Here is a 16,742-nt window from a genome sequence, read left to right on the forward strand (position 1 = left end):
TGAGTTAAACGCGTTTTAAGATAACGTCCTAGGTATAGGCTTTCGTTGTTGTTGTTTTTTTTTTTCTTTCTAAATCATGCTGTACAGCAGAACCTACCAGGACTACTTGCCACAATACAGAGGAGAGGTCCCTCTACTATTTGTACTAGTTATCTCCAAATTTGTAATTTTACCACTTACATCCCTTTGCTTCTCACTGCCTCATTTTACTATGTACTGAACTTGTGTCCAAGTTTGATACAGTTTTAGAAATGATAAAAATTATTTTATGCAAGAAGTATAAGAATTAAAAACCAAACTCACACTAATATAGAATACTCTAAATAATTTTGATGAATCTGCTAAAAATATGTTTTACCAAGAAGAAATTCTTTACAATGCAACTCTTTCCTATAATAAGTATGATTGAAAAGAACAATGTGACACAACACATATTTTGAAAATTTCATTCTGTTGCGTAAATGATGAAATTTTGCTGAGTGTAAAACTTAACGTGAAATAATGATATTTGTTATTATTATTATTATTATTATTATTATTATTTTGGAAACATTGAAATTTACTTCTTTAAACTTGTCTTAAATTTCATTATGGGAGGGAAATTTTTTCATACAAAAGGAAACAAGTGCTTTTGCGTTGATTTATGTGTTTAAAACTTACTCCGTTTTGTCAAGAATACACACGATTAATTGAAAAAGGACAGAAGTCAAATATTTTTTTTTTGTAATACTAATACTAGTATGTAGTAATACTAGTAATATGATTTAAGAATGATTAACTGCTATAGACAGATAATTTGAATTTGAACCCAAGGTTTAACCCATATTTTTACCTACCAGTTTTTTTTTTTTTTTTTTTTTTTTTTTTTTTTTTTTTTTTTTTTTTTTTTTAGGGGCGGCTCGCCAAGCGATCCGAGCGGGTTAGTTAGCAGCTGCTTAATTATTAAAAAAATTTAAAAACATTTCTTATTTATTGTAAACGTTTTTTGTGCTAGACCTTATTCTGTGTGCATAATGATTCACTTGTTTTTATTAATTGAATCGCATGATTGAGTTTGATTTCTAATTTCCTTTATAGACATTTCACACTCCTAGTTTTGGCGACGAAGAGTTCGATATTCCACCAATTAATCTACCGCCAACGACGCCAAGCAGCGACACTAACTCAAGTGATGTGTATGGGTCAACTCAGGTATGATATTAATTCCATTTCAAACAATAAAGAAAAAGGAGTTCATGTCATTCGCGTCAATCCCTGATAACATAAAAAAAATGTAATTGCTTTATTTGATCAAACTTTTCCCCATAGTTTTAAACTGGTTTTCTTTTCTCCTTTTTCAAATGGTATCTGTACAGGATAGACATGGTAGGTACCAAATTAAAGATTATTTTCAGCAATATATATCTTTTAAATTACAAAAGATAAGTTAAAATTTTGTTTTTGGGTCTAATATTAGAGCTTTAATTCTATAGAAATTCCCCCCCCCCCCCCAAAAAAAAATCCCTTATATATGTCTCCAAATTTTTTACGTTTCTACAAGGAATACTTGCGAATATAGCAAACCAACTCCTTAAGAGATCATTGTATTGCTTAAAAAAAAAAAAAATAGAGAGAACTTCGTAATTATGAAAAACAAGATCATCGGGTTTTTTTTTTTTTTTTTTTTTTCTTTTTTTTGTCTCCTTTCAATGACTAAAAATTCTCTTTTTGATTTCTTCCTCTTGTGCTTTAATGTAGGAAATGTTGAACGAAAATATATTTTTGCTGCTCTATATCTGCAGATATTCTTTGTCAAAACTCAAAAATTTGGATGCATGTAATACAATACCATTGTTGAAATTGTACCAAAACGCTTACATGAATCCCGGTCTCGAATTATGTAAGATTTGTATTTAGTCAAATTAAAAATCCGGCTTCAACTAAAATTAAAGTAACAACAAGAATGATTTTTAACGTTTTGAAAAGGAAAAAATATTTTTTATAGAATTTATACAGGGTGCGGCGAAAGGTATGCCCTCATTTTGGAGAGCAGTAAATAAAATATTATTAAACGTAGAGGATTGGATTTTTTTTACCTTTGGTACTTCAAACAGTTTTTTTACATTAACGTTTAAAAACGATGTCTGCAAGACGGCGGCCTGCAGTAGCAATGCACTAATGTAGCCGATTTTGGAAGCTTCTGGCTGCGTTTTGGCATATCTGAATCGGAATAGCTTTCACCTCTTCGATGATTCTGTTTTTTAGTTCTTGTAGGGTATGGGCATCGTCCCCATACAAAAACTGTTTGAAGTACCAAAGGTAATAAAAAAAAAATTCCAATCCCCTACATTTAATAGTATTTTATTTATTGCTCCCCAAAATGAGGGCATATCTTTCGCCGCACCTTGTAAATTGATTAAAATTTCATTATTAGGTGTAAAAAAATATATACCGACTGAAGAGATAAAATTCGCTCAAGTGAAAATTTTTAGTTCGATATCTACCGTATCGAGCATGTCCTAGTACCCTTAAAATTGCTGACACAATTCAGCGCTGATACTTCCCGTACGTATATTTTAAATGGGTCATCAACAGTTTTACTGAACTTAGAATGCATGAGGCAAAACAGGACTCTGGAAAACGTTTTAGAATAATTCTACTTATATACATCTGATTTAGGCGCTCTTTTTAATTTTACCTCATTTCAGATACTTTTTGTTGTTGTTACATTTTGTGGATTTTGAGGATTAGTAAATTTCTGAAGAATCGCAATTTTGGTCGGCACGAAAACGTTCTGTTCTGCTTCTTTTTCTTAAATAATGAGTTTTTCAATAAATTACAGCAACAACGTGTGTAAAAATGTTTGTAACATAAACAAAAAATGACCTGTGTGTTTGTGAATGTTTCCATTTATTTCACAGCCTCTAAGTCATCAAGAGCAGCCTACGCAACAGCAGCAGCAGCAACAACAGCAACAACAAAACATGAGCAACAACCACCAACAGCACCAACAAACGCAACAGCACATCATGTCTCCTCCTCCACAAATGTCTCCAAGTCCGTGCAGTCCGAGCTACAGCACATTGGAACGGTTAGGTCCCGTTATGACTTCAGTCACCACGACCTCTTCACCCCCAACAATGATGACGTCGTTTTCTAATTCACCACAACATCATCAACAGCAGCAACACCATCAAGTGTCCCATATGCAGAATATGGCGCAGCAACATCACTCGCAGCAACACCAGTATGGCAATCCACATCAAGGGGATATGTATATGGTTCAGATTGCACCTGGAAGTATGATGCCTCCGCAGTCGGTGCAGTTTCAGTAAGTATCATTTGTTGTATACAAGCGAAATGCAATTGACATTAAATGAAATACAATATGAATATAAGACAAGATATGAACTAAATTGTAAAGTAAATTGTTTTTAATTTTAAAAGAAATAAAAATGAATTGGTAATATTGGACAATTAAACTGCATTGGATGATAAATATTAAGAAGACGTATATGAGCATACTATTTTAAAATTAGTTCGTGTAGCAATGTGTCTAACTAAAGGGCCGTGAAAACATTAAAAGAAAATTAATAATAACATTAAAGGAAAAATATTTATGCAATAATCAACTTCTGCGAAAAGGTTGTTATGCAAACAATGAATCGTTTGCGAATATGACTATACGGGTATAAAATGTAACCTAAACTTAAATCAATCCTTTTCAATCGCATCTGAATTTTAAAAAATCATCAATATAGGAACATATACACCACTCTTAGAATTCGTTGCTGATGAGCATGTTCACATAACCTGGAATTTTTATTCACTTGAGCATGCCCCATAAAAGCAAACAAAGAAATGGGGTAAATTTTAATACATTAGCTATCGATCTTCTTTGAAGCCGCGACATTCCTTTTCGTATTTTACACACATACAAGCTAGAAAGCATAACAGTGTGTCATGAATCTTTTAAACACACAGGAACGAACAGCATGGAACTGCTCCAGTTAAGAGTATACTATACTCCAGGACCATATACAAAGGGAGGTCTTGGTTCAACCCCCCCCCCCCAAAGTTCGGTTTGACATTTAAATGTTCGTTTATAATTAAAAATTTTCAAAAAAAATATTGTTCTAAAACTCGAAGCGGTCGGATTTCATAACAGGAAATCCGACAAATTGAATATTAGCACAAATAGCGCAAAGCTCCGCATAAAAGTTTTTAAACCCTCCCCGAAATTCTTTTCTGGTTACGACCCTGATACTTTACTTCAGCTGTTTGCACAGAACTGTGTAAGTGTTGTCATTTTATGTCCTCCTAAACATGGCTGTCTCTTTGTCATTCCAGTGTGCAACCCTATGCCATTCCTACAAGCTACGCAAATGGACCAAGTATGCAACAGCAGCAGCATCAACACCAGCAGCACATGCATCTAGAACAGCAGCAGCACCACCACCACGGCGTGCCACATCCACACCACGGAGCTATGCACCACTCACAGCACCACCCCCACGGCCACCCCCAACAGTTATTACCTCCTTCACCCCTGCTGCAACTACAGCTGGGCGCTGGTCCAAGGATGAGACCTGGATCTGTTGGCTCTTCCCCGCCAGGATCCACGCATACGTCACCAGGCTTGGAGACTAGCGAAGACAGCGACGACAGTGGTCATCTAAATCAGGTTTGTCATATTCTCAATTAATAATATTGTCCGTTTTTCAGGAGAAGGCACTTTACCACGCCCCCTTAAACGCAGAGTTCCCTTTTACGCAGGGGTAATCGGTACGCAATCCACGTACTTCTAAAGGAGACAACAAGACAGCCTTATCTTGGGAGCGCATTTTAATGTGTAAAAAAGTCTAAGTGTACTTTACATCACTTGCTTCACTTGTCTGTTGTCATTTTAGTTATTCTTACATTTTAAAAATCGCTGCTTTTACAACAAAATACTATGAACCCTGCCGAAAAGAGCGAAATAGAATCATCGGACACCACATTACGAGAAAGGAGTCAAGTGCCTTCTTGTGAAAAACGGACTATAGTAATGCAGGCATTGCCAAGTGACTAGGGAAGATATTTTTTGAATGTAATCTGGCTATTGATCAGTGTTTCTTAATTTCCTTAATATGTGGAACCCTTTTTAGTATTCACTTATTATGGAAATCTTGGTTTGCTTGTACAGTCTAGTACAAACGAAATAACTTAAACGGTTTTTTTTTTGCACTAAAAATAAAAACTAATTTTAAAAAGCATTATGTTTGGTCTTCAAAATTATGTTCCAAATACAACACAAATGTTCTGGGAAAAAAAACCTTTAACAGCTCGTTTCAAGGAAAAGTTTTCGGTTTAAATTTCAATGGGATGAGTGTTATTTTGTGTTTTAAGATGTACTTAATATTATTGTTTAAAGCTAAATTTTCATGTCGATTTTCACAAGTCTATTTATATTTTTACTGACAAATAAGTTTAATGCCCCGTTCCAAACATATCAGTAGTTGCAAATAAAAAAGAGCCAACACCACCTTTACTGACATAGCAGTGTGTTCATGTTTTAAACTAAGCTAGAATTCCAACAAAATTTTGAATTCCTATGCTGACATAGTTTAAGTTCTTACACAGGCAGTAAATGAGTTATTAATCTACATTTCATTTCGATATTTCCAGGCAAACCTTATTTTTGTCGATATTTTAAGTGACTAATATTTACTAACAATAAAGCAGAAAGTCTGTCTGGATCTCTCTCTGTCTGGATATCTCTCCGTCTGGATATCTCTCCGTCTGGATCTCTGTGAGGCTCATAGCGCCTAGACCGCTCTGCCGAATTTCATGAAATTTGGTACAAAACTAGTTCATAGAATGTGGGTGTGCACTTCGAAGCGATTTTTCTAAAATTCGATTTTTTTCTTTTTCTATTTCAATTTTAAGAAAATTTTACCGAAAAAATTATCACAACGTAGACGAATAAATTACAAAATTATTATAATGTGGTAGCGTAACATGGGCAAGCAAATGAATATAGCAAATTGGCGAGAATTACATCATCCATTATTTGTAAATATACTGTGAACCTAACGACCTTTTACATTTCTACAATGGACAAAGCCGTGCGGCTTCCACTAGTTTAAAATAAAGAAAGGAATACAAATTTCACGGAATCACTGAGCGATCTCCATGGAACAAGGGGTCCCATGGAACGAATTTAAAAGCGAATTTCAAGAGAAAAAGTTTGCTTTAAAATTTTTACCTTTGATAGCAGCTTTTGCATGTCAATGGCGTATGTAGAATATCTCTTTGGAATCTACCGAAAATTTATTAAATTAGTAACGTCATCAATGGATAAAATTTGGTTCCGTAAAGCATAGGATTTCCTTCAGTATGTATGCAGATTTATTTGACATTGTATTGCATAACACCTAAAGAATGTCTACATTACGACTACAGTCTAGTTTCAGTCTAGTTATCGTCTAGTTTCAGTGTGTGTTATAGTTTTTGTAATCAATATTTTCTTTAATACGCTCGAAAGGTTGACACAACTTTAATTACAAGTTGCTAAAATTCCAGGTATCGAAGAATATTTATTGCTCGTGCACTGATAAACGAAACAATATAAATTGTAGCCTTTTCTTTAAACTCCACGTTAAAGGTACTGTGATGACATTTTATACATAGTTAGGTTATTTTAAAAACTGCATGAAAGAAGTATTATATACGCTCCAGCAGAAAACACTTATGAAGTGTTAGCAATTTTTACTAAATGTAATTTTGACCCTTCCCCAATCCATAATTGATACTTGGTTACCCCATTAAGGTTTTTTTTTTCTTTTTGAATTCAATCACTGTTGCATTCACCTAACGTAATAAGTTTTAAAAAATTATGCGTGGGGAAAAATACATGCATTTGAGATGAATAACTTCTAACGCGTAGTATGAGTATACGCACCCATATCTTTTTAGTTATTGAAACCACAGGTTATTTAACAGGCGTACAAGGAAATACATCGGTGACCGCATTTTTTTCAAAAAACATTTATTTGCAGTGCAGTTATTAAACAATTTACTGTAGCTAATATTTTTCTTCTCTTTTTTCATAGTTTTGTCAATTGTTTTAAAAAGTGTGATACATTTCCTTGTGTTATAAAGGGTGTTTTTTTAGAGGTAGAGAACTTTAGGTTCAAATAAAACATAGTTAAATGTTGTTAATTGCCATGAATGTTGCTTTATTCGAAAGATGATTCTTTGCCATTTTTATTTAAATATGATTTCTGGCATATGGCCACCTCGGCTGGCTCAGAGAAAGTCCAATTTTCTCTTTTTTTGCAACAGTAGAGGCCGTATGTCAGTGATAAGGTGGCGAATGTTTTCGTCCAAGGCGTCAATCGTCTGTGGCTTATCGGTGCAGACCAGAGACTCCCCATAGCCCCACAAAAAGTGGTCCAGCGGTGTTAAATCGCATGATCTTGCAAGCCAATTCACGGGTCCATTACGCGAAATTATTCGTTCACTGAACGTTTCTTTCAATAAATCAGTTGTGACACTCGCTGTGTGGCATGTTGCACCGCTTTGTTGTCTATTCATGATGAAATGGCAAACCGAACTGAACACAAAATAAGTGACAGCTATCAAAACGGCACACATATCAGACAGTGTTGCCAACTTACAGTTCTATACTTCTAAAAAAACACCCTTTACAACTTATCCATTGTTGAACTAAATTACAAAAACTAAAAAAAAAAAAAAAAAACGTCATTAGCACATTATATTATTATTAACATAATATTTGCGATTAAAGGGGGGGGGGGTTACTGTTCAATGCCGTATCGACTATAGATTTCCTTAATTAAAAATCCGCTAATTATAAATGACTTGTAGCTTATAAAATTTTCGCGGTATTTAACGCAGTGATGCTTGTTTTAAGTCGTCGATCGATTTATACTAATGACTGTTAGCTGCATGCATAAAAGATGAGAAGCAAGGATTAATCACCAATAGTAGCTGAAGATAAGAATATGGTATTAATATTGCATTTGGTATTCTAACTTGTTTAATGGGGAGAGCATAAGAACATATGTATCATTTTTTAAGATCCGGTTCAGTTGGTCAGTCTGATGCAGGTTTGATTTTTTTTGTCCGCATGAAACATAATATTTCTTGAACAATATATGAGTTGTTCTGTTAATTTAATAGTAATAACAGGGAAACACTGCAAATTTTGTAATTCCCTTCAGGGCAATTCCATTTTAATAACTTCATTTCTTGCTCAAAAGTCCGAAAATGTTAGATTCTTTCTTCATTGCATGAACTTTCTGAAGCACTGAGACTCTCCTTCTATGCATATACAATAAAATAACATTTTGAAGATTTCCTGAAATAGTATTTAAGTATTTTTTGGCTCAGTGATGGACGTATCTTCAGAGACACGTCCGTTGCTGGCAAAAAACGAGTATTGTTGATGGAAAGCTTCAAAATTTAATTTCATTACGTTGCAGTAGAGTCCATGTTCCTCATAACGTTCATGCAATGAAACAAAAATATAACATACAGTAAACTTCCAATTATCCACTGCCTTTCACACGTTCTTTTTTTTTTTTTTTTTTTTTTTTTTTTTTTTTTTTGCGAAGATTAACTGAATGTAGATACTAAATGCATACATTTTAACGAAACAAGTGTACATTCTATTTTTAGACATTCTTAGTGCTTTCTTCCCCTTTCCCTCCCAACGATATCAAACTTTCCATTGCCATCAAAACCTGACCACTTGCAACCTGATTTTAAAATCTACACTTCTTTCTTCTTTTTTGTCTACATGACTTACGCGTAATCGAGTAACTGTACCAGTCCTGATAAAAAAATAAAAAAATAAAAGAATCCCCTCCCCCCATCTCCTATGTAACCCCTCCTATGTATCCCCTCCTCCTTTTTTGGTGTAACCTGACTTGATCTGTTTCAGTTGATCTGATTGCACAATTTACTCACGTATGTGTGTGTGTTATCCATTTGCAATAATGAGAGATCCTTTTTTTTTAGCTTTTACATAAATTTTTATTCACTGATATCATTTTGGCTGTAGTTTAAACGTACGCGAGTGTTGATCTATCGAAAGCTAACGGTATACATTAGTACCGATTTTTACTTACTTTGCGGATTGTCGCGGTTACCTTGCCACCCCATTCTGTGGATAATCGAGCGTTTACTGCATTTGCAGTCGTTATAGATAGTTTTGTGGTTTGTGCAACAATGATACGTATAAAGCCTTCGAATTGCCATTTGATGTTCCCTTTAAATGCAAAATGAAACGCAAGGCGAGTATTTCTCATTGCATTAATTTCAGATCTAAAATTAATTTCAGATGCTTGGTTTTAAATTTGTAAAATAAATCTTGCTTATTTTCAAATCAATTGAATTTACCAATATAGTAAATTGTATGTTCATTAAATTTATTTGTAATGTTTGGAAGAAAATTTTACAAGAAAATAATTAGAGATAGTTGAGGCTAAAATAAAAATATATTCATTATAGTGTTATTTAATGAACGGAAAAAAAAACTTTTTTTTTTTTGAGTGAAAAAGGGAACAATTTTCCTAAATAGTCGAAGAGACGTATCTGTTATATGAATAATCATAAATAAAAACGAGCTGATGTGTGCCTCACATGACTTCCTTTTACTCCATTTTAATGTCATTTTCCCATTATTGGCAATTTTAATGTGATTCAATAGTTTAATCTCTAAATATTAAAAACGATGGCCAAATTAAAACCAGATAAAAAAAAAATCGCCAAATTTTCCGCCAAGTTGGCGACAAAACTTGGCGACCAAAAGACTGGCGATATATCGCCAAGTGTCCGCCAAATTGTAACACCACTTAAGTTTGCATTGATATTAACAATGATTTCCCCCCAAAAAGGTGCAAAAGACCCCCTTAGGAACATCCGAAAGCAACCAAAAGGGGAGGTGCACAACTAGACCCCACTACGAGTCTATGTACCAAATTTCAACTTTCTAGGACATACCATTTTTGAGTTATGCGAGATACATACGCACATACGCACATACACACATACGCACATACATACAGACGTCACGAGAAAAGTCGTTGTAATTACCTCGGTGATGATCAAAATGGATATTTCGCGTGTCTATACATTCTTAGGCACTTTTCCGCATGTGGTCGAGTCGAAAAAAAAACTCAACATTCATTTGGGGGTGAGCAAAATGGAAATTAAGGGCGATTTTTGAGTGAAAATTTTTTCGCGAATACAATACTTCCTTTTTTGTAAAAGGAAGTAAAAAAACAAATAATAATAGTTTTTAATGAAAGGAACAATTGAATCAATTTTTACTGAACTCAGCAAAACAAATTTGTTTATTATTACAGGGGCGACCCCCCCCCCCCATGAGCAAGGTCACACCCCTCCCCCCAAATAGCGTGAAGACTCCCCAAAAGTAATAAACCCTCTTTTAAAAGAGAAAATTACTTCTCAAAACAGCCGCTAAAAATTTCCGTGGCGCAGTCTGCGGCATGGTCCCCCCCCCCCCTCCACCCCCATTCCTCGGTGGGCACCCCCAAGTTTTCTTCCCCTTTTTTTTTCTTTTTAACTTCTATAATCGACAATTGAGAATTGTTAAAAAGTTGAAATCAGTTTCGAATTGCATATAAGAATCGGAATCGAGTTTATGTGCTGCCATCTGTCGACAAAAATAATTAAACTAACGTAATTTGAAAAGCATTTCAAGTTTTGTAAATCGAGCTGTGTGTCTTGTAGAAAACTAATCTTTTTTTCCCTCCCAACGGAATTCTTCCCGGTGTTATAAAAAATGTTGATTAAAATTTTCTTTTGAAACAATTCAATGCAAATTGATAATTTTACAGTATAATACGTTTCACTTTCGAACATTTTAGTAAAAAAACGTTCAAAAAAATGTTGCAACTTATTTCGCAATGCTATTTGTTCAATTAATTAGGAGATTAAAATAAATTATGTAACTAATTGCATATGGTTAAACAATTTAGTATCTTCTTCTATGTAGTTAGAAAGAATAATGTTGTGAGAAAAAATACATACAATGGCAAAATTCTCGATTGATATCTTCATGAAAGTTCTTGGGTGCGTTTGATGAAACTTTTAAGTTCTTTGTAAAAAGAGGGAAAAAATGGAAATGTTCTGAAATTCTTCAGTTTTGTTTTAGCATTTTGGTTAGAATTGTTTGGGCAGTATTTTTTTTTTTTGAATTTACCACGTTTCAGAACATATTTTACATAAGTGCAAATTTGCATATTTTGTAAAAAATAAAAAATTTGAAATGCATAAATTCACCTCAAAAGATTGTGATAAAACATAATTGAAATTAACTTTTTTATGAACTAGAATTTTTAATTTTCGTCCTTTTTTAGGTGCTGTGTACCATGAAACGACCATCACCAGAACCGGTTGAAAGGCCATCTAGCGTTGGAAAACCAATCAAAAAACCCAAAGTTCAAAAGAAGAAGAAGAAGAGGGATCCAAATGAGCCCCAAAAGTAAGAATCGATAATTTATTTTTTCTAATTCAAATATTGTTGATTTCTCTCATATTAATTAATGCATATTTTAATACGTATTTGAATTTTTAAAAATTTTAAATGAATACGAACATTGGTTTAAACATTATTGCTTGATAAAACGAGCTGATGTATGCATTACATAACTTCCTTTTACTCCTTCCCTTTGCTCAATCCTCGGAGTGAGCCAAAAAAAAAAAAAAAAACACTTTAAATACTTTCTTTCCAAGTCTGTTGCGAACCGAAGCAAAGAAAACTTTTTATACAGATAAATTTTCCCGATATTGGCAGTTTTAATGTGATTCAATGGCTAACTCTCTAAATATGCCCAAATTGAAAACAGATCGGAAAAAAAAAAAAAAAAAACGCCAAGTGGACAACAAAACTTGGCGTCCAAAAGCTTGCCGATATATTGCCAAGTGTTTGCCAAATTATAACAATGATTTTACCCCCAAAAGATGTAAAAAAAAAACCTCTTTGGAACATCCGAATGCAACCAAAAGTGAAGGTGCACAACTAGACCCCACTTGGAGTCTATGTGCCAAATTCCAACTTTCTAGGACATACTGTTTTTGAGTTATGCGAGACACATACGCATATACATACGTACATACGGACGTCACGAGAAAACACGTTGTAATTAACTCGGGGATCGTCATATCGTGTCGGGGATCGTGTCTATACGCATGTCTTAGGCATGTATCCACGTGTGGTCCGGTTGAAAAGAAAATCTATATTCATTCGGGGGCGAGCAAAATTGAAATTAAGGCCGATTTTTGAGTGATTTTTTTTTTTTTTTTTTTTGCGAATGCAATACTTCCTTTTTTTTTTTTCTTTTTCTTTTTTTGTAAAAAGAAGTAAAAAAAAGGTAAGCTCATATATTATAAAAAAATTAATAATCTTTATTATTTACTCTAGCATGAGAATATATGTGATTCTACTCAACTTTTCTTCAGTTAAGAAGACAAACCACATTTACGGCTCTTGTTGAATACAAACTCAAATTCTAACAATGAGTTATTTTATCAGGACTGCATTACTTAATGCGTGGTGCTGGAATCCAAGAAGTTCACGTTTTCTTCATAAAAAAGACATTTATTTTGCTAAACTACCAGAAAACTACAGAGCCAAAACATTTTGTGCTCTTACTATCTTTTTTTATAACAGGTCTATGTGGTAGATAGTGGCACTTATTCTCTAATTCCGAATCTGGCACGCGCTCAATAATATTCAAGTTTTCCCATTCTTTGAATACATTTTGGTAATCCTCAAAAAAATTATTACATTTTGACTTACTAATCATTTTTTCGTGCCTTTTCCAGGCTAAATCCTTATTATCTGGTAAGCTCGAAAAATCATGCTTCCAAGGAAGCTCTACTTCATATCTTCCACAAGGAAGAATTTTCAATTTATCCTCAAATTCAGCTAAATGTTCTCCTATGCATGCTTTCTTATTAACATTGCAAGTGGGATCTGTTATTCCTATACTTTCAAGTTCCCACAATTCATTCAAAGGAATATTTTTAACATGCATCGATAATGTTTTGAAAACATTATCTTTCTCATTAGTGTTTTGCTTACCCATAACAGTCCACCCAAGCTTCATTTCTACGGCAGTAAGGCCGGAGTCTAAATCTACTGAACGTCCCGTCAGCAATTTTCCTAAAACATCTGCCCCTATTAAAAGATCAATTTCTTTCATTTTACAAAGGGAATCAGAAACTTCAATATTCTTTTCCTTTAATTCATTCAAAATATAAGGATTGCTAACTTTTGGTATAAAACTACAAATTTTCCTTTCAGAAAGAGCTTCAAAACTACAAGCAAAAGACCCTTTCAAACCCCTCACTTCAACAGTGAATATCTTATGCCGTTTTGGGTTCGTTTCCCTCCCCCCAAATAACGAGTGAATCACTGTTTCTTCACGAAGTGGAGTTGCTTTCAGCTCAGACAAAACTTTCTGACTTACATAACTACTTTGACTACCAGAATCTGCCAAAGCCCGAATTATTTTTTCTCGATTATTACATTTAATCCTAACACACAGAGTTTGCAAAAATACAGTTTGAGTTTTATCAAAGTTAGAGAGAGAATTTTCAGACTTAGAAACTACATCTTTAGACTCACAACTTTTGTCTTCTAGCTTTGGACACATTACACAAAAATGCGGTTCCCCACAACCATTGCATTTTAACTCTCTTTTTACATTACAATATTTACTAATATGATTTGAATTAAAACATATAAAACAAACGCCCTTTTTTAACAATATTTTTTGTTTTTCATTTACAGTCATCTTTTTTGCAATGAAACATCTTTTACTTGGATGACTTTTTCCACAAAAAATACAACTTTCAAATCGCTTACCCTTTTTCTCAGTACTTACTAACGCTGCAGCTGTCGCTAGGTCGCTTTCCTTCTCAGTTGTGGGCTCTCGTTTGCGCAAATTTGAGTTCGTGCCGAAGCCAGTTCTTGCGAGGCGAACCATTTCTTCTCCATTGACTTCTTGGCGAAGAAAGTTCATTAACTGCTCTAAAGTGCGACAGTTCTTATCTTCGGTTAAATCATGGTTACGGCTTCTTTCCCATGTTACTAAAATTTCTTCCGGCAGACAGCTCTCAACCAAAGGTGTCAAGAAATCTCCATACTTCTCTTTGGTCCGTCCAAGAGTTTCCAACGCACGAAGTTTTCCTTCCAATTCGTCATAGAGGGATGGAAGATCAGCCTTCCCCCGTCCTGTGGCAGCATTTTTCATAACTAGTCTCAATAAATCTCGAACATACACTTGCACCAGTAGATCATCACGGCCAAATCTTTCCTTTAACTGCTGTATTGCTCTACTATAATTTTCTCCGGTAGCAGGAAAACTCAGCACTAATCTTTCTGCCTTCGAACCAGGTTCCATCGATTGAATTAAATACTGAATTTTATCTTCATTATCAATGCCCTTGTCCTCATGGATTTTCTTGAATTGGCTCCAAAAATTTAAAAATTCTCTTGCTTCGCCGTTAAACTTTTTAAGTTCTATCGTCGGAAGCTTAAAGTTGCGCTTACTAATGTTACCATTACGCTGAACATTTTCAAATTTTAAATCAAGCAGAGAGCAAATTTGAATAAACTTGTCCCGATAATTTTCTGCTTCTTCACAATCTTCATAATAAGCCTCCTCGGCATTTTTATCTTTCAACAACAGCTCAGATATTATGCTCTGACAATCATCTAGCCGCTTGAATTTGTCAGAAATCTGATTTCTTAAAATTAAAAGTTCATCCGAACCAGTAATTTCCTTCAAAAGTTCAGCTTCAATTTTTTTCATACTGAGGGTAAAAGACGCCCTCAGTCCTTTTCTCTGAGCTTTCAATGTAGTTAAATCCATCTTCTTATACAAGTTCCAAGCACCCGTCCTGTCACGGACGCCAAAATTATGTTGAATACAAACTCAAATTCTAACAATGAGTTATTTTATCAGGACTGCATTACTTAATGCGTGGTGCTGGAATCCAAGAAGTTCACGTTTTCTTCATAAAAAAGACATTTATTTTGCTAAACTACCAGAAAACTACAGAGCCAAAACATTTTGTGCATTACAGCACCATTTTTAAACTTCAACTGATTTTAATTTTATTTTTCAGTGTTCTAACGATTTCTCGTGCACACATCTATCATTCAATTGGACCTCTCTTCACTTCAGTTTCTAACAGCTCTGTCAACCGTTCTCACAGGGGTATTTACGGGGGGCACGCCCTTACTTTAGTTATGGGAGGGGGGAAATTCTTAATTTTAAATTCAAATTTAATTTAAAATTCAGTTTTAACAATTGCAGGAAAGTCCGTATTTAATCGAATGAAAAAATTCAAACAAACTCTCATAGTTACATCTAATGAGAAGAGACGTCAGATTAGACGTCAGTAAATTGGAGGTCACTGTGACTTCCCCTGACCTCCGATCGGGGCGCTCTTGCGTGAACGCGATCATCTTCAGTAATTACGAACTTGCAAAACTAAAGAAAAAGAGGAACAGCTGAAACTAAATATATTAGAAAAAAAGTTAGTGAATAATGTGCAACTGTAAATTTTGAAACAAAAAACCAAGAGAGTAGCGACAGATTCGAGGGTCAATACTCAATACTCTACAGTTGATAAAGAGCGGTTATTTAGTTATGTGATATTTCAGGCTTGTTTGGCCCGTTGAAAGATGCCTTTATTTATCACCTATGAATTGAGCAATAAATGGGTCCGAATATTCCGTTGAATTTTATAACACTGAGATCTGCTGTAAGTAATCGGAATCATGCAATGGTGCACAGTTTCAAACTTCGGTCATTGAATACATCGTTGAAATCAAATACATTTTTTTTTCCATATCAATTTGAAAAAATAATGTACTAAGACAATGGGGTTGTTTCCTTCAGTCAAAAGTAGTGCTTTTAATCCCTGAAATAGATACAATAAGCAAAAAAAAAAAAATAATAATAACATGGACTCAGAAAATGCTTTCATTTTCCCAACAGTTATTTTTTAATTGATTTTTTAAAATGTCCGATTTTTCGAACAAGGCGTGGTCTAGGTGACGTCACAAATGATGCTTTTTGGCGTATCTTTGTACCGCGTTTCCACGTTATGATAATCAAGAAGTGAATTAAAATTGCGCTCTACGCTTGCTAGCAACCATATCATTGCCAATACACGTGAGTAAAGATCTGAATTAAATATTTTGATCTGTGAAAGGCAACACAGAATGGCATTACATCATTTGTGATGTCATCGACAAGAAATGTAAACAATAAAAGATCACCGATTTAAGTAATTTTTTTTAAATATTAAACTTAAATTATTTAAAAAATGGTTAGATCCTATGTTTTTAAACATGTTCTTTCAGAAAAAAATACTTTAAAAATATTGGAAACGACCCCATTGAGTGAAGGATAACGTGTATGGTTTAGAAAACACTAGGCACGAACTTCAATGAGTGCCTCTCCGCCCTTCATGATGTAGATTAAGGTAATAAAATATTTTGATACGTACGTAATACTGAAACGAGTTGCGATTTACTGACATATGTGATAAATATACGTAATAGAATTAGATGTCACCAAATTTTGATTAGTTGCAATAACACGTACATATTAAAAGTATCCATTACAAACTTTTAAATGTCTTCATTGTGTAAATATAGTGGAAAGCTTTTAATCTTGGAATGGCTTTGTGATTTGCAAAAAAGATTA

General features: G+C 34.1%; 1 protein-coding gene across 1 annotated transcript in view; it reads left to right on the forward strand.

Annotated features, from left to right (window-relative positions):
• The window catches only part of LOC129220226 (TOX high mobility group box family member 4-A-like), a 105,045-nt gene that overhangs the window by 55,761 nt on the left and 32,542 nt on the right, over positions 1–16,742 (forward strand). The window contains exons 3-6 of the mRNA XM_054854590.1: positions 1,078–1,191; positions 2,901–3,310; positions 4,330–4,663; positions 11,373–11,497. Coding sequence (XP_054710565.1) covers positions 1,078–1,191; positions 2,901–3,310; positions 4,330–4,663; positions 11,373–11,497 — 983 coding nt within the window. The remainder of the gene's footprint in view (positions 1–1,077; positions 1,192–2,900; positions 3,311–4,329; positions 4,664–11,372; positions 11,498–16,742) is intronic.

This window comes from Uloborus diversus, chromosome 4 (assembly GCF_026930045.1).
Source record: "Uloborus diversus isolate 005 chromosome 4, Udiv.v.3.1, whole genome shotgun sequence".
Classification (NCBI taxonomy): domain Eukaryota; kingdom Metazoa; phylum Arthropoda; class Arachnida; order Araneae; family Uloboridae; genus Uloborus; species Uloborus diversus.